The sequence below is a fragment of the Ylistrum balloti genome, unplaced genomic scaffold (genome assembly GCF_031769215.1).
Source record: "Ylistrum balloti isolate Yb309-2 unplaced genomic scaffold, AGI_CSIRO_Ybal_v1 Utg371644, whole genome shotgun sequence".
Classification (NCBI taxonomy): Eukaryota; Metazoa; Mollusca; class Bivalvia; order Pectinida; family Pectinidae; genus Ylistrum; species Ylistrum balloti.
In genome coordinates this window covers 157,979-180,405 of record NW_026782836.1, presented here as the reverse complement: position 1 = coordinate 180,405, position 22,427 = coordinate 157,979, and the positions used below count along the sequence as shown (strand labels likewise).

The window sequence follows — 22,427 nt, the reverse complement described above, 5'->3', positions numbered from 1 at the left end:
TGGCGTCTTAGGAATGGCCGAACCACTGGTCTTAAAATTTCGTCCCGATATCGAATGCCGGTTAAATTGCCATTTAACACAACAAGCCTGGTACGAGTCCCCCAACAAATACCACCCCAAACCATTACACTTCCGCCGCCAAAGCGGTCCCGTTCTGCGACGCAACAGTTCGCAAAACGCTCCCCTCGTCGCCTCCACACTCTGCACCTTCCGTCACCGTGTTGCAGACAAAACCTGGACTCATCTGAAAACAGAACATTGTTCCATTGTCGTAAGGCCCAACGACGGTGAACACGGGTCCAGTTACGCCGATTATTACGGTGACGTCGCAACAAATTGGGTCCAGTGTAGGGACGCCGCGCTTTCAATTGGTAGGCCCTCAACCTGTTGCGGACTGTTTGGGGAGACACACGACGCCCAAACAATGTCCTTGTAGTCTCTACTGCGGTTACGAATCGATTGCGCAAGTGTATCAATCGTATACGACGGTCATCCCTGGCGGCCGTTTTACGGGGTCGGCCACTTCGAGGACGATCGGATGTTGACCCAGTCTGGTTTAAATGACTTACCAACTAGCAAATTGTCTTAACACTGCAACCAAAATGCCGTGCAACTCGGCGGCGAGACTTCCCAGCCTGGATCATGCCTACAGCCCTTTCTCTCTGTACTTGTGACAGCCGGGGCATAATGATAAAGTTGATAGATAGCAAGATTCGGTGATTTCTAAGTCTGAAGGATCTAAGGGACAGTTGTCAGTTTGAATGTTTATGAAATTCAAGCGAAGATACAAGTTAGTCGAAGAAACCCTCGTGCAGCGCTTTCGCTAATACAGACTTTCACGCTTGAAGGATTTTGGTAACCCCCTTGGATTTTGTAATGTAAAACATTACCATTTTCTAATATTGCACAAACGTCATTTTGTTTTCACTCATTTACAGGTATTCGCCAGGAAACATGTTAACCTTTCTGTTTTTGTTGAGTATATGTATCCATTCTAAATCACTCCCTGAATAGTCCTGGCAATGATACATATACTATCTAAACATATATCTATGTACAATGAGGAGGAAGTCCTGATTTTATCTATCCAGGTCTTTTCATGTTACAATGATAGATCATAGCAGGTCACCGGCACGTGCGATCAGAACAGGTGTCATTAACATGACTTACAAGCACGCAGCATTGTCCACGCAATGATGAATGTTTAATAATATATGTAGGCCAAAATTTTAAAAAAAACGCGTGTTCCAATACTATAAAAAATAGCTGCGTTCGGGCTAACGGATAAACGTCCTTACTTCATTACTTGATTATATATATGTAGATTGGAGTGTGGTAAAACCATAATTCGAAACGATTGATATCAAAAACGATTGTATACAGAACCCTTTGTCACTTGAGACATTACCCTAGGGCATTGACCCAGGTTTACATGGCGTGTGTCGTTGATGAAGCAGAGGACACTTACTCTTCCGGAACACCAAGAAAATACCAGCATGTCAAAATAATCATAATCTCTTCCCCTGAACTCAGCAGTACAATGACAATAACACTTAGTGTTCTGGAAGGAGCATAATTACACCATTACATAGTATTTTTCATTACACATATAGATAATGACCGTGATTGCCTGGAGATTTCAAAATTTAAATTGCAATGTCATAACCTCATGACATCATATATATTGTGACCTTACCAAAGAAACAATATTGAATGAAAATGAGGTCACTTTACCTTTTATCAGTCAAATGAGATTATTTTCAAAAATTAATTTCATAGAAAATAAATACATTAGTGTAAGATAGTATTCATTATTTGATTATTTATGTAGTATTCGAATTTTCCAAACTTCATAAAAAAGAGTAATTATTAAAATCTATTTGGCTCTAGTATGAATAGATACAGAGATAATCTCCAACTGTTTACAGCCTATGTCTTCTCCCCAGGGACTGGTCACGATTTCAACTGCCACGTGCAAGCTTATCGTGTAGGTGTTGTCTCATTGGTCCACGTCCAGCCATCTGCACTCACAAAAATTGGTTCATGTTCTCCACATTTCTATATCTCTAGTGTTTTATCAATTTGTTATTTAGTGGGAAAAAACTCTCTCACTTAAACCCATCTATGTTGTTGAATATGAGCCAGTACAATTAACCTTCGATGTGAAAGCATCATTTGCCTTGTGTCTTTAATTCTTTAATATATCACGAGTGTGTCTATATTTTGTACACCATCTTTGTTGTGACATGATATGGGAACAAATTACATTGATTTAATGTGCAATCGTCCAATAGTATTCTGATGTTAGAGAATGAAAAATTATGATCCTTTTTTACCACAATTATTCGTATATATCATAAACAAACTATCTTTGAACAAAAATCATTATTTATATATTATTGTAAGTATAACTCTAACAATAACACAAGCTTCAGTCTCTGAATACATTTCAATGCTAACACATAATGCTATTTTGTTGTGTGATGAACAGAATCTTACATCATCTTCTCTTTTATAAACTGTTGATGAATTTTCCACTTTACCTAGCAAAAGACTAAATTAAAAAGCACAAGACTTTTATCACTGATTCATGTAAGATCCTTTAAACCACTTTCGTATTATGAAAAGCAATAAAGAATGCAGACTTATTCAACACTGCACGTTGTCATTGGCATCAAATTGATGAACAGTCTACTTCTGGTCACAGAAATGCCTGCACATCATTCTAATTCATATGGTCTCAGTATTACATAGAAAAGAAATCCAATAGCAGAATGCAAAAAAGAGAGACAGAACAGAGTGATAACGAAAAGCACGGGTAAAATTGCGAAACAATTTATAGCAACTTCTACTAATCACTTTTGTTGGTTCGAAGGTAAGTACTTGAGGGGTCTTACTGTTATAAACACTTCTTTTCAAATCAAACAGTGCTTCTATCATACTACAAGTTCTATTCTGAAGAAAATGTACTTAAAATGGTGGATTTCAATCCCCTTAGATTAGCGTAACATGCATACCACATGCTTTATGATTTGAATGTCAAAGACAAGTTCTTTTTGAGAAAAATTTAATAATGTTTGTAGACAAGGGTCAAGTTATTGGACTCAATAAAAAAAATAGCATGTGAATCTTGAAGATGTAACATGTTTTGTTTTCAGTTTAGATTTAAGACTGCAAATCATTTTAAGAATGATGGACCGAAAGGACTTCACCCCATCAGAAAGTGTATCGAACATAACATTTTCACTTTTCCATCCATTCTCTTGCATCGTTTACAACAAAGTCCATAAGTATCTTGAAATGTATACTGCAGTTAACGGACGGGGTTTCACGGTATTTAGGACCCTTCATGAAACACCTTCGTAGCTTGCCATTTTGAATAATGCTTGAATCAACAGCTGGACGATAGTTAGAGTTAGAGGATTGTTTCTGCTTTGAAAGTACTTTGGAATGTCAGCTTGAAAATATTTCTGGTGTGAAATAATACTGATGTGTACAGCATACACTCCCTTATTTACATCTTAACGTCCATTAATTGACGAGTTGATGAAGGATCACAGCAGTCAGTAAGGGCAGGTTTAAAAAGTCTTATTTGTTCCATCTCATGAACAATTTTATGAAGTATCCAATCTAGATTCCACAGGTCACAGAAGCAGTAATGTAACGTAGTTCAAACATGATGGATGCCTAACTGGTTTGATTTATTTTACAACAATTGCGTCGCAAATTTTTCCTACATATATCAATCATTTTATTGGCCTGGATGGAAGCACACAAGGGGTCTTGTTGTGGGAGGAAACAAGAGTACCCGGGGAATACCCACGTGGCCTGGAATTGAACACCGGATGGCTTGGAGAAAGGCGAGTGCGTTACCACTGCACCATTTGACAACCCTAATGGTTTCTGTGAAGTATCCATTAGATTTTCAAACTGCCATATTTATTTTAATGCATATTTCCGTGGCTAGGATTACGTCTAGATTCAGGAGTGAATACATACTGAACATAAGTGTTACTTCATCCATGGTGGTAATTTGTTTCTCCAAAATACAGACATTCATCGACATTAAAGATGGTCCAGGAGGTTGAAACGTTGACACAAATATTGCTTTTTCTCCACTGCTGACTGCTGAACGATGACAATGCTTACGTTGTCTTAACTATCCTTTTGTTTCGACAAAACACAGAGCACATCCAATACCATAAGCAAAGCTTGTATTTTTACAATTTAGGGTAAGAAACCTCTGGTAGTATAAACTTTATAGGTAAATGAACCATTGCATTTTTTTTAAATATTCGAGAAGATTTAATAGCAAAACATATTTAAAAAGCTAAGGAATCTTACTTGGCATGCTACCAACCAGACATTCATGGTATGGATCAGTCAAACTAATGGGAGTTTCTATAGAAATGAAGACACATCAACTCCTCTCCAAAATCAAGGGACTTGCTACTTCAGCTCGAAAAACATCCTGATATAGCATTTCTTTATTGCTCAGGTAATAAGGATATTGCAAGTTTCGCAGTTTTTTGTTCCGCATTTCGAAATGTCGACCAAATTCTTCAGGTAAATTACCTCAATTACAATTGTTTGGATTATCTCCCTTTGTGCTGATTCAGATTTGCTCAGCAGCATCTCTTTTAGGAAGTCAATAATATTGTTCACGCGTAAAACGCATATTCCTCTACTTCAAAATTTGAAGCTGTGGTATTCCTTGATTTTTATATGTGTGCGTGTTGGCAGCTGACTTCTACAAAATGCCGCCATTCAAGCGGTTGGGTTCTATGCCTTACAGACTTTACTCGCCAATCACGTGACGGTTGGAGATATCTCAGTCTACCGTTTCCAAGAGAATGGCATGGAAATGTAAAAATATTATGTCTGAATACGATAAAACCCAAACCGCTAACCATCGTTCATGTTGATATATTTCAAAATATACTGCCTAAGAAATGACTCAATTATTTCTTTATATCAACATATGAAATAAGTTTCCTGATCTTATCAGCTATAGTCACGTGCTTATTGTGAAGACTTGAGATTAGAACCGAGACACCGTCTCTTCTGTCCATTACGACATTAAGAAGGTAGGTAGGTTATACTTATGTATCTAGTGGAATCGACAATGCTATTGTAACAGTAACACAGTAAAATGTGAATGTTCTCCCGCGTGTATTGTTCGGGATCATCCACAATTATTTGCAATTGAGAGATATAATGGAACTTCTGTAAATAGTGATATTTATCTTAAGCAGGAATGTGTTGTAATGTTTTATCGTCTTTATCTAGTTGAGTTACCCATGTTCAAGGGAACGTTGAACTTTAATGGACGTTATGTATATATGTTCATAACACAAATGAGAGCGTCACAATGATATTGCCCGGTGGCGATTTAATTGAATTCGTTGTTTGGTTGGGTTTTTTTTTTACAAAGATAATGTATTGATATTTATGACATTAAAGATTTAAACTTTCTTTATTTTATTTATATAAAAATATTGTTTTACATATAATTATATTACAGCATTATTTTTTCTAGCAATATGAGGTTGTGTGTACTGCTCTCCGTTGTGACTCTGACGGCGGCAGCTGTTGTCCCAGGTAAATAATCACAACGAAAAGCTTCGATGCACATGCTGCACATGTGATTGGTTTTCCCATTAAACATTCAGTTATATCATTTCCATCCCCTTTCCTTCAATTTGGAAATGTTACTCTCCTGTTATAAAACATTTGACCTCAACGACACTCGATTGCATGCTATTTCACTTATAAGTTTTACAAATACAGAATTCAGCAAAATAATGAGGACGTGTTTTTTATATAGTAATGAACTGTTTCTCGCAAGGATACAAGACAGCTGAGAGTAGCCGATAGTGATTGTAGGATATGCCTGTAAAATCTAGGTGACGAAGTGAGTCACTTCACTTGAAATCATCCTTTTTTACGCCATTTTGGTTTTACATTTGGTGAAGGTTATTATAATTGTTGTATGATTTGCTGCCTTTCATCTCAGATATTCGATTTTTGTCGGAAAAGAATGATGGATGTATTAATTATAATACTTTACGATGTTTTGTGAATTTCAGACAACAAAAGAAGGTAAGGTCGCTTACATGTTGAACCTAATATAAAAATGTCCTTCTTGAAACTAATTAATCTTTATGTCTAGTTTCACATCAATTTAATCGTAGTGCTAACATAACTCAGGCAAATCTCTGACCATTGGTTGTAATAAAAGTAACACTACTATTAAATGTATGTACTTGCTTCTTTTCACTAGGAAGTGATAAGTAAATTCCGTATTTATGTACATAAAAGATACTTATGTCTTATTCATTATTAGTTATAACATTAAATAATATGTATTCGATATCTTAATGACGAGCTACAAAGTATAATGATACATCATCAAAAACACTATTTAATTTTATCACAATATCTCTTTGAAAATTGCTTTCATTGTTTTGGTCAGCGATACAGATTTCCTGAACGAATTTGCACAACAGCTTGCTATGCTTGGAGAGCATTTTGCGGAAACAGCATCTCATGCAGCCCAAATCGCTCTGCAAAATCTAGTTCCATCAGCGTCCCCAAAGAGAAGGTATACTGCTTAATATAAGAACTTAATCATCATAGCAAGGTCTTTGTATTATTGACATTGAAATTTTGCTATCAAACGTTTATAAATACCGAAAAATAAACCGAAAAGTTGTGTCCAAATCTACATTTACGTTGTAACTTCCACAGACACAAAAACAAAACACAAAAAGCACACAAAACAAACATGTCATATTTCATTGATCGGTTGTAGAACTATAGGTTAAAGCACATTTTGATTGTAAGTTGTGTTTTATTCATATAACATAGAAAAACCAGTTAAGTTTGAAATAACTTCTTCGGCATTCTACTGAAATCGTATCACTGAAATTCATATTGTTGAAAAGCTATAAAAGATGTGTAATTTTAACATCAGCTTAAAATGATCACAAAGATGTAAAGGAATATAGCTATATTTTCATTCTGTTTCATAATCAGTGACAATGACTTCCTGAATCAATTTGCTCAACAACTGGCTCTTCTTGGTGAACACTTTGCTGAGACCGCTTCTCATGTCGCTGAATCCGCTCTACACAATCTAGCACCATCAACATCCCCGAAAAGGAGGCGAGTACATCAGTTTTACTTTTGACCTTCATTGCTATTGCTGTATACTTTTTTTCAAATTTTGGGGCCGAGGTGGCCAAGTGGTTTAGACGTCATACTGTTTCTATCACTTGTCCTCAACCTGTTGAGTCATGGGTTCTAGGCTTACGTCCGCAGTCGCTAGGTACTGGACGCAGGTCGAGGGTTTGTCACCAGGTACAACGGCTTTATTCCGCAACCAAACATTGTTAAACAACTTTATTTAACACTGGCGGTTAACAGGACAGCAACAAAACAAATTCAATTTAAATGAACAATTAAACGCCTAATTCTCCAAATATTCCAACTTCTACTCAATTTGGACTCGTTCAAACTACAAAATTTGGCCCGTTCCATCTGCCGATGACTTTGACCACATCAATATTGATATCGCCGTATGAATACGTCTTACACAGATTCTTTTAGAGGAGAAACCCTTACGAATGTTTTATGCTAAACTTTGCATAAATGTCTTCAAATTTGCTCCAGATTTGCTGAATAGAACATGATAAAGAATATTTATAATAATCTATTAAATAAATACAGATATGACTTAATGGTCATTTTCAGCCGAACATCAAACAAATGTTTATTTACCCTCCCACTGCCTGAAAATGAAAATTTCCAACCAGGCCAAGACCGCCTACTGAGAGATTTTGATAAAGAGTTGCTTCATGACTGAGTTCATGATGTCATGAGTACATAGGCCTCAGAGAAAGGCCACAAAATACACTCCATGACACTTTTAAATGGCTGCTGCCTAGTTCGAAGCGTAACGGGAGACGACCGTAGAACTCAACACCTGATCTCAGTATAAACGTCATTCTTCTGCCAAACTGTCGGAGAATTTTCCTGATTTTTAAGATTCTTTGATTTTATCTAAACATATTTTATCATCAGTAGCTGATACGTGGATCAGAGACAAGTTCTAGCAACGTATGGACTCTTGTCCAAAAAACATCACGAATAATTAATATGCTACACGTGACATATATCTATACTATAAATATGAAGATATGTAATTCGTAGACGATACAATTGTTAGTTTCAATCATTTTGTCAAAAGAGGGAGAAATTGACATTATTATCATTACAAGTAAACGGTGGCTTTATATTTTATATGATGTGTCGTATAATCGTGAATTGCCTACTTAATACTTTTTTATCATCATCTTATTCAAAATGTCGGAACTATATTTTTAACGCAATCCATTTACAAGTTCTGGTAACTGCAGACTTAGACCTGTTCAATACATTGAAAAGAAACCGTGTTAATTGATTCCATACTTAGATATATACATGTGAAACAAGATTTTATAAATAAACATTGATGTTTGTCTGTCTTCAAATCTTTTTGTTTCTTATTCAGTGACGACACCGATTTCCTCAATCAATTTGCTCAACAGTTGGCTCTGCTTGGTGAACATTTTGCTGAAACTGCAGCCCATGTCGCTGAGATATCATTGCAAAACCTAGTTCCGTCTGCATCCCCAAAGAGGAGGTATTTAGAGATATTTATGTATATTACCAACTGATACACATACAAAGGTGAAATCTTCATGTGATATTTAATATGTCGATATACAAAAAGACCCGTATCATACACAAAAGCGTCTCTTTGGGCAGGATTTCCTTTCTCGTTAGTGACACCGATACACATTGATGTTTATTTGTCTTCAAATATTTTTATGTTTCTTATTCAGTGACGACACCGATTTTCTGAATCAATTTGCTCAACAACTGGCTCTTCTGGGTGAACACTTTGCTGAGACCGCTGCTCATGTCGCTGAATCCGCTCTACACAATCTAGCACCTTCAGCATCCCCGAAAAGGAGGTATTTCATCTAGTGTGTGTTTTAAATGATGCTAAAATGTTTGCAAAAAAAAACAAAAAACTAGATGAAACTATTATTCTTTAAAGAAAAGCGTTTTGTTAAGAAATATGCGTTTATTATTTTCTTTTATTATTAGTGATACCGATTTTCTGAATGAGTTTGCGCAACAGTTGGCATTGCTTGGGGAGCACTTTGCTGAAACTGCGGCTCACGTTGCTGAAACCGCTCTCCATAACCTGGTCACATCCCCAGCACCATAGACAACGTAAATGTATTTACAAATTTGTCAGTGACGTTATTAAAAGATGTAAACATTTTCAAAAGTTGTCAGTGATTTGTTGAATAGAGTCTTCTGCCACTAATGCGTATAATAGCAACATCACACTTTTGTCTTTACCTATGTAGATAGGGGAGGGGGCGTTAGGTCAGTCTGGAAGTCATTGGCCTTTGTCACCTGGAATGACTGTCTGAAGAGCGTGGTTCAAATGGCCAGGAAGCTGGGAAACGGACAGGTCTGTGCTGACGTAATTGTAGGCTTGGTCAAGACACGGCATGCGACGCGTCTTCCGTATGTTGTGCAATGATATAGACATCGGCTTCTATAAAATGACTTGCTGCTCGAGTGGAAATAAACTCAGGATAAAGAATGTAACCTGAGTTTTCTTTTGAGAGTTAAAGGATGTATATCAACCAGACTTTTACCGCCCTCCTTTGTATAGTTATCATGATACTCTTGGAGTGATTTCAAATGTAACGATACTGCTACAATATCAACCTAACACTGATAAAATAGACAGACAGAAAAAACAACATTTAAAATACCGACCTGTTAACAAACCCATAATTCGAACACAACTTTGATGAATATATTGCAAAATATGAACAAAAGAACGATTTACAGAAAGATGCACATGAAGACACCTGGAAACGTACATGAAGAAAACCCCCAGGTGTTCCGGAAGGGTTGGCGTCTTCTGTTTTTTACACCTGCTATATAAATATTGGTCAAACCAAATAAGTAAATCATTGTCACTTTGCCAGATGAGAACAGTGTAAATATCAAAGGAACCACCAGGCATACTAACGAACACGTCCGGATTTATATTGCACGACGAAAAAACAACTAAGGCACGCCAAGGTGAAAAACAACACGAAAATTGTAAAAAGATAGCACAATCATTCTCTAAGGTAAAAATTCGATGCAACGAAAGCATAACAGGGAAAAAAAAACATTAAAAAAGTACAAGGAGACAACGACAAAAAAACAATCTTTAATGTCTAAGGATTGTTTTATAATAAAAAGTAAATATAATTGGTTTCGTCCTCTGTTTTAGTTAAACTGATAGAACTGATAAAATTTAAGTAATATTGATGAAATATAGGATATTTAATAGTGTCTTCAGTAATAACAAATATATTTCACTAGTGTGGCTAATATTTTGGTATACCAAACATATTAGCAACACGAGTGAAATATATTTATTATTACTGAAGACACTAATAAATATTCTGTTTATTACATTTTCATCGCAAAAATAAATCAAAACAATGGCAAACTTACGATAACTTTAAAATGGGTAAGTTGACCATGCTTTTTCCACACACTACTCACTCATTATACAACGATGTTGTGCGCGGCAAAAAATAGTCCATTTTATGAAAAATCAGTAAAAATATACAGACTCATAAATAAATCATAATGCATGTTTATTTGTGTTTGGACATGGATTTTGTAATTTATTGATGTCACTTACACACAATAAAATGGTTTAAACGTTAACTAAAAAAAAAAAAATAAAAACAATGTTTGATAAATTCTTCCGCGCATGAAAAAGTATGGCGCCATCCTAGTCGCTATCACTATCAATGACACGGATTCTTTTAAAATGCCTTGGTCCACACTTAAGACTCTCAGAACGGGGATGGGTTTGACCACTGATAACATAGTTAGAGTTACTGGCTAGCATCGTCTACTGACTGCCATGAAAATGGGAATTAACGGTAGAGTTGAAGGTTATGTTCCCAGTGAACAAAGCCCCGACATATGGGAATGGCTGCTGATTTGGCCCCGATATATTGCGCTCTCTGATTGGTCAATCGTCAAAGTGATATTTTTACCAGTGATAAAAAATATCACTTTTATCAGTTTGAGATATCCCTATATTTCTTTTCAAAATGTGTACAGTAAATGTTCTATCAGGATCATTGGTGTTATCTGGAATCTCTGTTTCAATCTAATATTCAATCCAATACTTGAATAGTTCAAAACATATGTAGGTTGTAGTTAATTAGGATATGAAGGTGAAATGGGTTAAAATATACAACAAAAAGGGGTGCATATCACAAATGTCTAGCTTCATCCATAAGCATAGGCTTGGCACTTTTGTCTTCTACCACCCTCGCGAAAACACACAGCTTATATCTGACCATGTATTTTGTATAAATTGTATTATTTGATTATTGACATTAAAGATATACACCTTTAACATGATTCCATTTAGTTATTGCTTCCTTTTGTTTTACAGGGTCAGTCACAGACTTTAAATCAACTTCAACTTTTCAATTTAACTAGCTTAAGTTCTCAACGAAAAGTAAACTTCAAAGTCATAGTACTTAATTAAGGAGAAGACGTCTACACTACGTCACTTCCTGTGATCGAGTTACAGTACTTTGTAAGGAGAAGACTTCTACACTACGTCACTTCCTGTCATCGAGTTACAGTACTTAGTAAGGAGAAGACATCTACACTACGTCACTTCCTGTGATCGAGTTACAGTACTTAGTAAGGAGAAGACATCTACACTACGTCACTTCCTGTCATCGAGTTACAGTACTTAGTAAGGAGAAGACTTCTACACTACGTCACTTCCTGTCATCGAGTTACAGTACTTAGTAAGGAGAAAACGTCTACACTACGTCTCTTCCTGTGATCATGTTACAGTATGATTATTGTAACATTTTGATTTTTTTAAAGGTACTTTGTTTGAAACTGCCGTCCAATGTTTTTGTTTTCTCTTCGCTTGATGATAAAACACTGAATTTAAAATTTCCGTTGTCTCTGCGCTTTACCTAGTTATTGTTTTTGGTTATTGGTCGACATCTATATATATGTGTGTGTGTGTGTGTGTGTGAGGGTGTGTGTGTGTGTGTATGTGTGTCTCCTTGAGTCACTTCTCTCTTGCCATTACCATTGGGTTCAAATATGCAATCACATCATCCTTCACCCGAATTTTCCAGTTTGTACATTTATCATTCAGATTGTAAATTTTACGTTGATTTCCATAAATAAGGTTAGTTTGCATTTACATACAAACAATTATTAAAATTAATGTGCGGCATCAGCTATAGCTGCATATTCTGTATATATCTTGTATATTTTAAAAGTACGTCGTTATCTCTCTGATCCAGGCCTAATCTGGTATTATCTTATTATCTACTACGAAACAGGAATGATGTACAACACGAAGGTCAGTTTGGTGTGGACTGTCCCAGACACAAGATAACGTAAGTCAGAAACACTTATATACTCTTATCTTAGACAGGTATGTCCTTCTATCTCAGCGTGTATAAACTCTCTTCAAATTAAGACAAAAAATCATAAAAAGGTAAAAAAAAAATTACCTGGTTTAAAACCTTTCAGTCCTCCAGTTGCTGTTAAGACCTTCTTCAATAAAGTTATCTAACTTGTTCTAATTTCAGCTTCAATACAGCCTAGCTATGAAACTGTTGGTAGCCATTACTGTGTGCCTAGCACTCACTTGTACTACCCAGGGATCCTTTATGGACGATCTAAAACTGTCCTTCTCTCACATCGGTGACGCCTTTACGCAAACTTTCCATCAAATGGGCCAGCAGGCCACGGATGTTGGCAATCAACTGCTGAACCAGGCTGCAGAACAGGGCAAGCAATTACTAGGCCAGACAGCTCACAGTATGTTTGCTATCTTTTTCTTTTAAATGTGAATATTCCAAAGTTAAAAACAATTTTAATTTCAGAATAAAGACAAGTCAGACTGGAATCCAAGGTCTTTCGCAAGTGGAGCAATTTAGGATTAAGTACAAAAAGATAGGTTTTCATTTCTGTCTTATTTCCTCATATGACTCCTTTTGACAGTCAATCAGAAACACGAAACACAGACATATGAAAATGTCTAACAGTACAGTCAAAATGGTGCTCCACAAAGACTTAAATATTTTACGCACCATCCCTGTTTCGTTTAGGTTTGCTAGTTGGTACAATAAACGCATTCACAGGAACATCAGCACCGCCAGCAGCCACAAAGCGCGACCTGAGGTGAGTTTATCTTCAGATATGTAAAATTTATTGTGTTTTAAAGTTAGGCCATTTACATATTAACGAATGAAACAGTGAATATATTTTCTTGATTGGTTGAGGAGGGTCCATTTATCTTATTATATGTATCATGAGTTTGTTTAATGGTTTTGATCGAGTCAACATGTATAACAATATGTAGTCTGGACCTAACTAGTGTCAGTGCGCATGCTCTGTTAGCTGGCAGGAATGTGGATTTCTGGGATATATTGCACCGATGCTGCACTTTACATCATTTCGTCATGTATTTGTCTATCAGGTTTTCTTTGAATATGTTTGGCTTACTGCCAATTTATCTAAAATGAAGATATTTCCATTTTGTTGTACAAGATTTCAAGAAGAATGCTTTTTATAATATCAAAATTTAGAAGCCTCTTCCGGTAGTTCGAAATGTTATATTTGTAGGTCCCTTGTGTAGTTATCGTAGTTGGTTTTTATTGTATAGGTCAACATGTTTGTAACATAATATACTCACACAAATCCTTTCTTACACTACAACACTATCCTGAAAGGATGCAGATGTCTGTTTGATTCCTGCCTGTTTGGTAAATACTTGTATTAATAAAATTTCTTTTGACATAAATACATGTGCTTTGTATTCAGTGCAGTAACACAGCAACTTCAGCCATATTTAAACCTCGCACAGCAAACTATTGACGCAAAAAGCAGCCAGCTTCAGGGTTTATTCCAGAGTGCCTTGGGCAGATTGGAGGAAATTTCTCACCAAATCCCCGATTTGTCGCCAGCAGAAATTTCAGCTAAGGTTGACAGTGTTGTCTGTAAGTTAGAATACTGATCGAATAATGATCAGATTCACTTAACATACCAACTTCATCGACGAAATATTGTCACGATATTACAAACTGCAAGAATCTCTAAAATTCGTTCTCGTTAAGTATTTGCGATATGTAAACGTTGTGCAACGAATTTTAAAATCATTTATCTTTTTTTTTTCTGCCAACATGTTCGAATAAAAATAAGTGTAGTTTCCAATATGAATCATAAAAATGCATCAAACAATGGATACTTATACCTATATCATATGCTTAATATAATTTTATATTTAAGTGAAGAAATTTGCTTATTACAGCATCACATGGTATGTTAGCTGGCCACTTTCTCCATGATCTTCAATCTGTTTTGGCTACCCACCAGAAGAGAAATGCGCTCTCTGATACCTTGTCTACAGTTGGAAACAACATTGTGTCACTGTTCGCGTCCCATGTCCATGCTGTGAACAACGTAAGATTTTTACACACAGAATTCAGAGACAGTAAACATTTGGGTTTCTTACAATTAGTATAAGCATGCACGTAACATAATTTAAAACTTCAACTTTGATAGATTTTTGAAGATTGATAAACAAGTTTATGTTTACTTTTCAAGAAGTGATTTTGATATCGATATATGTAATCAGGAAACAGTAAACATCAAAAGTAAACTACATTATCATTAATGTTACTTCCCATCGCTAATTCTAGTTCTTATCTCTATACGTACAATTCATAACTGTAGTATTTAATTCACAAGGTAGATGTCTTCTATATATATACAGCCTTGTATTGCTGAAGGACACTTTGTCTTATTCTCAATATGTTTCTTTTTCAATATTTTTTTCCTTGATTTCATTTTCTCTTTTTTGTATCTTAATCTATCTTAATTTTATTTTCCAACAAATTAAACGGTTGGTTATAGATTCTAGACAATGCAGGGTCCCTCATTAAACAGCAATCACAGTCCGTTGCTCAGTCCATGGCAGAAACGTTGTCAACGCTAGGAGGAAAACTGGGTCAACAACTATCTCATATGGGCACTTCCGGTGACGTCATCATCAACCAAGGCACCAATGCTCTCAACACGCTGAAAGGCGTGGCGTCAGCTCTTACCCGTACGTACAGATTTGCTCTTAATTCACACGTACTTGTATGCGTTTCAAATCAAGTCTGTAAAATCCACGCTCTGTTCATTTTACGTATCCTACTGAAGCATATCTAAATCTGCCGAATATATAGGGACAGTATAATGATTCTTTACAGGTTTCTAACCATTATTACGTAGAAATAATTTAAACTAGCGCTGATTTATGTAAATCTGCAATACACAAGAAGAAAATAAGAGAAAGTACATGTATGTATAGACTGTGCTGGTACACATTTGTTTTTTTCTTTTTTTTAATTTGCATGTTCTTTTATGAGTAAAATCCTCATGAGCTGTGGACGTGTGAAATACTAAGAATTTTGTACTACAAACAATCGTATCTATTTTTATCCTATGTAACACGAGGTGCTGTGATCAGTTGACGAATTGCCATCAACACAAAGCTTCACAATCAGTAGACTAGATTAAGAGGCAAAAGAAATATGTAACGTGTTATCTTTTTCAGACCAAGCAATGTCCAATGTTCATCCCGATGTACTCAACTAAATGCTGACTACAAAATTGTTCAATCTGCTCAGGGGAAAGGAACCCATATGCCAATTATGATATTACACTTTATCAAACATTCATTAAAATGTGTCAGCGTCTTTTATCGATTGCAATGGTATTTCGTTAAAAAAAGAAAGAAATAGGGTCTAGATCGTCGTTTAAAATATTCTCAATATTTGCGATAGTCAATAGGTTGATGTCCCTGCTTTACATATATATGTATATGCAAAAACACAACAAAACAAAAACAAAAAAGCAAACAATCAAAAACAAAAAATAACAAAAAAAAGAAAAAGAAAAAGCAAAATACCTCCACGTTAATAAATCTTAATTCAAACATAAAACCTATAAAACGACGCTTCACATGGGAAACATCTTTTTTTGTCATCAACAGCAACCATCATATTAATTGCAATAAATTTAAGAAAGAAATGTGACGCCACAGAACCAAAATTAGTTTAAAGAAACAAATAAGCCTGACTAACTACCGAATATTGATCACACCAAAAAAGATAGATTTACGCGGAGATTCGTTTGTCTGTGGAAAATCTGTGCAGGCTGAATTCCTGCTGTTTTTTTTTTTTTTTTTTTTTCCAAAGCATGATACCGCAATTCATTGAAGTGTGTTATGTACATTTAAAGTAAAAACACTTCCGTCCGGGGTATTTGTTGTCAGTGTTATAAACTATACTCAAACTACTTGTTCTTTTTGAAAAAAGATGATACAAAATATGTCTACATAAATACAGAAATGGCGTCCAATGTGTCAATTTAGATCTTCATGAATATATGATATGTTGAAATGAAAACTCGGCGATGTATTCTGTAACAGATAAATCTGAATTATCTCGTGGGTCATGGATTTCAGGGAGATCACGTGATATACGTCCTATATAAAGACAGGAATAAGGTTCGTTGTGGGAACGGGACATCTGTATATAGTACACTGACCTCATCTTATATATTTGACACTATATAAATCACCATGGGGTTAAATCTATCTTGTTCATATGACAAATCTAAAACTTAATACAACAATAAAAAATGATGTCGAAGAATTAATTCAGAAACTTATTTATTTGGTTTCATTTACAGCTCTTTTTTTAGGATGAAATAAGTTCGTGATAAACAGGAATTACTTAACATGCTAGTCCATATAACGAAATTCGTAAAATATATCTATTATTTCGTCCTGAATCTGGAACTGTCGTTGTCGAAATACACCTGCCACATATAGTTTTCCTGTATTCGGCAGTGACGGAAAACAGTCGTATTTTAGCACGTGCGATAATTCGACAGAATTACACACTGAATTTACTTCAATATTACGTTTACAGATATAAATAGTTGTTGAAATAGGCGATTAAATATGTTCTAATGAATAAGTTGAATTAATCAATAAATCGCTGTTGTATCCGATTAAGTTTGGAACTGTTTCCGCGTGGAGCAATTTTTTGGCGTCCGTCATCAGGCAAAATGCTGCGAAACGTCTTTGTCAGGTAAACACAGATTGAGCAACAAATCTGTTTGTTTTCGATTTTCAAACAATGTTGCAGGATAAGTAGGATGCATGGTCAGTGTCTTAAGATATAAGCTGTAGAAAGACAAAAGTGGCGGGCCAGGGGCTTTTACTTTAAGACACTGACCATGTATTCTCTATTTCCTAATAGCTTTTAATAATATTACAAATCATTAAAAACATTAGAAAAAAAAAAAAACACACACACACACACACACACACACACACACACACACACACACACACACACACACACACACACACACACACACACACACACACACACACACACACACACACAAAGATTACAGTGAAATATGTTATGAATCGATCAACACTTAACAGCATTCGTTTTACCCCTTTAGTCTACAATTTTCCTCTGAAAATTATTCCGCTGCGCTAACTAGTCAACCGGCAACGACATTCTTCGTTATATTGTTGAACAACATATACAGGCTTTAAGGATTAAATTGTTGTAGTTCGACTGGTACTAGTAGAAAAAACAATAAACAACAATATGGAGACCATTTTACACCTTTATTTGTATTCAATAAATCATCAGCTGGCATTTTTTATTATTGTTTCAATGGCACTATTAGCCAGAGAATTTGTCACCCGCTGACCTACGTCCATTACTGTCTGACGTCCAGTCTGTATAACGTTTGTCAGACGGGATATTGCATCCTGTGATACTCCGCCTGAAAAAGAAACAGTAAAATTCTGTATAACATTGCTGAATAGTTTTCAGTGGTACTACCGAGGGGATTTATAGCCTGTCAGTCTGTATGTCCGTTAGTAGTACTACCGAGGGGATTTATAGCCTGTCAGTCTGTATGTCCGTTAGTAGTACTACCGAGGGGATTTATAGCCTGTCAGTCTGTATGTCCGTTAGTGGTACTACCGAGGGGATTTATAGCCTGTCAGTCTGTATGTCCGTTAGTGGTACTACCGAGGGGATTTATAGCCTGTCAGTCTGTATGTCCGTTAGTGGTACTACCGAGGGGATTTATAGCCTGTCAGTCTGTATGTCCGTTAGTGGTACTACCGAGGGGATTTATAGCCTGTCAGTCTGTATGTCCTTATGTGGTACTACCGAGGGGATTTATAGCTTGTCAGTCTGTATGTCCGTTAGTAGTACTACCGAGGGGATTTATAGCTTGTCAGTCTATATGTCCTTATGTGGTACTACCGAGGGGATTTATAGCCTGTCAGTCTGTATGTCCTTATGTGGTACTACCGAGGGGATTTATAGCCTGTCAGTCTGTATGTCCTTATGTGGTACTACCGAGGGGATTTATAGCTTGTCAGTCTGTATGTCCTTATGTGGTACTACCGAGGGGATTTATAGCTTGTCAGTCTGTATGTCCTTATGTGGTACTACCGAGGGGATTTATAGCTTGTCAGTCTATATGTCCTTATGTGGTACTACCGAGGGGATTTATAGCCTGTCAGTCTGTATGTCCTTATGTGGTACTACCGAGGGGATTTATAGCTTGTCAGTCTGTATGTCCGTTAGTAGTACTACCGAGGGGATTTATAGCTTGTCAGTCTGTATGTCCTTATGTGGTACTACCGAGGGGATTTATAGCTTGTCAGTCTGTATGTCCGTTAGTAGTAATACCGAGGGGATTTATAGCCTGTCAGTCTGTATGTCCTTATGTGGTACTAACGAGGGGATTTATAGCTTGTCAGTCTGTATGTCCGTTAGTAGTACTACCGAGGGGATTTATAGCTTATCAGTCTGTATGTCCTTATGTGGTACTACCGAGGGGATTTATAGCTTGTCAGTCTGTATGTCCGTTAGTAGTAATACCGAGGGGATTTACAGCTTGTCAGTCTGTATGTCCTTATGTGGTACTACCGAGGGGATTTACAGCTTGTTAGTCTGTATGTCCGTATGTTGTACTACCGTGGGGATGTATAAGTTTGTCATTCTTTATGTCCTTATTTGTTACTACCAGAGGATACTGGCAGGTTATCAGTCTGTTTTTCCATCAGAGGCAATATCAGAGACAAGTCAAGCTAGTTCAGTTTTGTTTCCGTCTGTTACATTAAAGTCAATGTAACATCGTTGCAAGCAGTTGAGGATTAAAAAATGTTGTTAAGCTTTAAAATATTACAGTGTATACGACCGAAGACGTTTAAAGATTTCATTTCATATCGAATGGGAATTCCTTTCAATATCAACAAAAGATTTCGGTAGCTCATTCTAGACAGCTATTTGAATATTGGATAATATAAAATATCTATTTAAGCCATACAGACAATTAACTTATCAATCCCTCCGACTGTATTAGGATTATGTTCTCTTTCACATACTGTTAGATTTTGAATCCGAAAATTGTTTGATAAGATTTGTGTATAGGTAAATCCTAGCGACATTATAACACACTGTGTGACGTCTTACCGTGTAAACTAATGGATTGCTGAACTGTGGACATGATGTCACCGAGTGTTTGTTTCAGAGTCGACCCCATGGTTGCCACAGCCTAAACCGGAAAGTTTCCAACTCGTAATTCAATAGGTATAAAATCAGGTATTTTGATGAAAATGTGTTATGAATTAGGAATGTGATTTTAACAATTGAAAAAAATCACTATTGATACAAGGATAATAAACCACGGATACGATATAACTGGGCTCTGTCGAATTTCTCCTGATTAGTACCAAAGAAGAGAAATAGAGTTCCGATTAATTTGGTCAAAATACAAACACAGGTGTAGCAATAAACAATCACTTACAGTTTCGATATTATTCAAATGTGGCTTCATGGTAGTGGCAAAATTATCTGCAAGGTCAAGGTCATTTGACGTAGTTGATCCCGCGAGTATGTCCTTGATTTCGTTTGTGATGCCAGCCATTAATGAATCGGAGAGGGAATGATGACCCGCTATAAATAGATAGAAATGTTTACTACCTGATGTTATCGATAGACATGTACATCATGTTAATTATTGCTAAAAGAGGAAATCATTATTGACAAGGCACGTGTAAAAGAGATGTTTATTTCCACATAATAGTAAACTTGTACATTTGTACGTGTTAAAGGATTTCTTCTGTTCATTTTGCTGTAGTTTTATTGAATTTGGATTTAGATTATGATTATGTTGACACGCTTACTCTTCCGGAACACATGGTCTTATTCTCCTTGTATTGTATGGGAATATCCGTGTAGATCTTCCATTTGTTCATATTTTGCCCTAGTTTTATTTGGGTTTGAGTTTTGATTATGACATGCTTATTCTTCCGGAACACCTGGTCTTATTCTCCTTGTACTTTGTCAGGAGTCTCCGCGTAATTTTTTCTTTTGTTCATATTTCGCCCAAGTTGTTTGGATTATGATTATGTTGACAAGTAGTTTTTTGTTTGTTTTTTCTATTCGATCATTTTGATCCGTTCTGTTTATTAATGTTATTAATTCACGGGTCGTGTACCAACCTCACGTGACTAATCATAACACTAAACAGTCTACTTATAGTTTTCAATGTGTTTTAGAAGTAATTTATCTATTATGTAAAGGCGACGTGACAAGACATTTCCATACCTTTTGTTGTTATAATCAAACAATGATACATGTGGATTTCGCCAGATCTAAATGTCAGTTCACGTGATATTGTGTTTGATGTAAATTTCAGCTAAAATCAACTGTAGCATGAATATCTATACACCAAAGTGTAGATTGAAAAGTTTTATAAAATTGCTTTCATAAAACTTACTGATGACATTGTCAATCTCCTTGTTCAACGCCGCGATGGGTTGTTGAAGGAAATCAAGGTCGTCTACCTTTGAGGCGATAGACTGAAGTCTCGCGAGAGCTACCCTCATAAGGGCTTCAAACCCGGCGGCTTTTTCTTCCAAGACGATTTCCAGCTTTTGTCTTACCTCTTCCGTAAGCTGACTTTGCATAGTAAATAGAGGAATGACATTTGGTTATTAAGTGACAATTATAACTTTTGAAATGCTTATCGTCCATTTGTATAATTTGGTATGAAAAAAACGTTTTAGTTAAAGTTGGCCTTTGCTGCTCAATTGAGCCTTTGTAAGATATCAAGGTATGACAAATTAAATCAGCGAACCTGCCGAGACAGATGACGAATGTCTATCTACTGAAGCCTACCTTGTTTCTCTTCTGTTGTCAGCGGGACGTAACAGCGCTGAAAATACAATCATTCCATTCATATGGCCTTTTCATGTTAAATTTCATACTAAGTTATGATATATTTTCATTTCTTATAAAAACAACCGTTTAAATGTACATAAAACACAAGAGTAACACCTTCTTGTACAAATTTAGAATACACACAGTCAGAATGATTAATGAAAAAGATATTTCGTCTCTAAAGCGCCAGTGATGTGTCGCGCCCAGAGTGTTGAAACCTACATCTGTAGGAGGTGACCAAAGAAAGTGAAAAAGTTCGGGGGGAAAAGACGTAAAAAAATTTAGATCGGGAGATGCACTTGTTCTATAATTATAAAAAAAAATTCCTAATATAGGATAATTTCTAAAGAATAATTTTTATAAAAGCTTCTAAACCAAATGATGAAAACATCACAAACAGATAATATCATTAACTTCCTCATATAACACATGACTTATCTTACTCGCCCAGCCCTCCAGGCCATGATGAAGTAGATGCCCCGCTACATGGCTTCCTTCCTGTAAGGCGTGCGTCACTTCCGGCGTGAGGTCCTGGAGGAGGCTGGCTAGTTCAGTATTGAAATCGGATCTGGCCACAGCGAAGTAGGTGACCAAAAATGTGATTAGGACTTTCATTTTCGCTTGAAAAACACAAGCAATTCATTTGAATTTGTCATGACTACATTGGATAAAGTAGAACATTTCAGGGAAGTGTTATTTATTTCAATATATCACGGTTGTGTATTAAAATACTTTTGTTTGTTGTTGTTTTTTATTTTTGCGATAAAAGACATACGAGTACGGTGTCCACGGATGATGGCACCACTCAACGTCGCATTTTATAGCGTCATCACAAAGAAATGACATAATCAGGATAACCCATTCGGTAATATACTAAGGACTAAATAGTCCTTGATAAGAAGCAATTTTATAGACCTTGATTTGTAGATATTCAGTACTATTTCATCAAATCGAGGCATTGTTGAATAA

At 36.0% G+C, this 22,427-nt stretch overlaps 2 protein-coding genes across 2 annotated transcripts; both read left to right on the top strand.

Moving 5' to 3' along the window:
• The first annotated feature begins 5,543 nt into the window (after positions 1-5,543).
• Positions 5,544-9,280, top strand: LOC132563236 (uncharacterized). The gene is made up of 7 exons (XM_060227990.1): positions 5,544-5,601; positions 6,090-6,102; positions 6,476-6,604; positions 7,039-7,167; positions 8,555-8,686; positions 8,889-9,020; positions 9,157-9,280. The coding sequence occupies exons 1-7, from the start codon at positions 5,544-5,546 to the stop codon at positions 9,278-9,280; spliced, it is 717 nt and encodes a 238-aa protein (XP_060083973.1).
• A 3,457-nt stretch (positions 9,281-12,737) lies between these two features.
• Positions 12,738-15,777, top strand: LOC132563235 (uncharacterized). The gene is made up of 6 exons (XM_060227989.1): positions 12,738-12,951; positions 13,242-13,314; positions 13,957-14,132; positions 14,444-14,595; positions 15,049-15,241; positions 15,737-15,777. The coding sequence occupies exons 1-6, from the start codon at positions 12,738-12,740 to the stop codon at positions 15,775-15,777; spliced, it is 849 nt and encodes a 282-aa protein (XP_060083972.1).
• Positions 15,778-22,427: the final 6,650 nt, after the last annotated feature.

Coding starts and splice junctions, on each gene's coding strand:
- LOC132563235 (XM_060227989.1), top strand. CDS start 12,738: ATGAAACTGTTGGTAGCCATTACTGTGTGCCTAGCACTCACTTGTACT. Junction 12,952..13,241: donor ACTAGGCCAGACAGCTCACA/GTATGTTTGCTA, acceptor TGTTTCGTTTAG/GTTTGCTAGTTGGTACAATA. Junction 14,133..14,443: donor TAAGGTTGACAGTGTTGTCT/GTAAGTTAGAAT, acceptor TGCTTATTACAG/CATCACATGGTATGTTAGCT.
- LOC132563236 (XM_060227990.1), top strand. CDS start 5,544: ATGAGGTTGTGTGTACTGCTCTCCGTTGTGACTCTGACGGCGGCAGCT. Junction 7,168..8,554: donor TCAACATCCCCGAAAAGGAG/GCGAGTACATCA, acceptor TTTCTTATTCAG/TGACGACACCGATTTCCTCA. Junction 9,021..9,156: donor TCAGCATCCCCGAAAAGGAG/GTATTTCATCTA, acceptor TTTTATTATTAG/TGATACCGATTTTCTGAATG.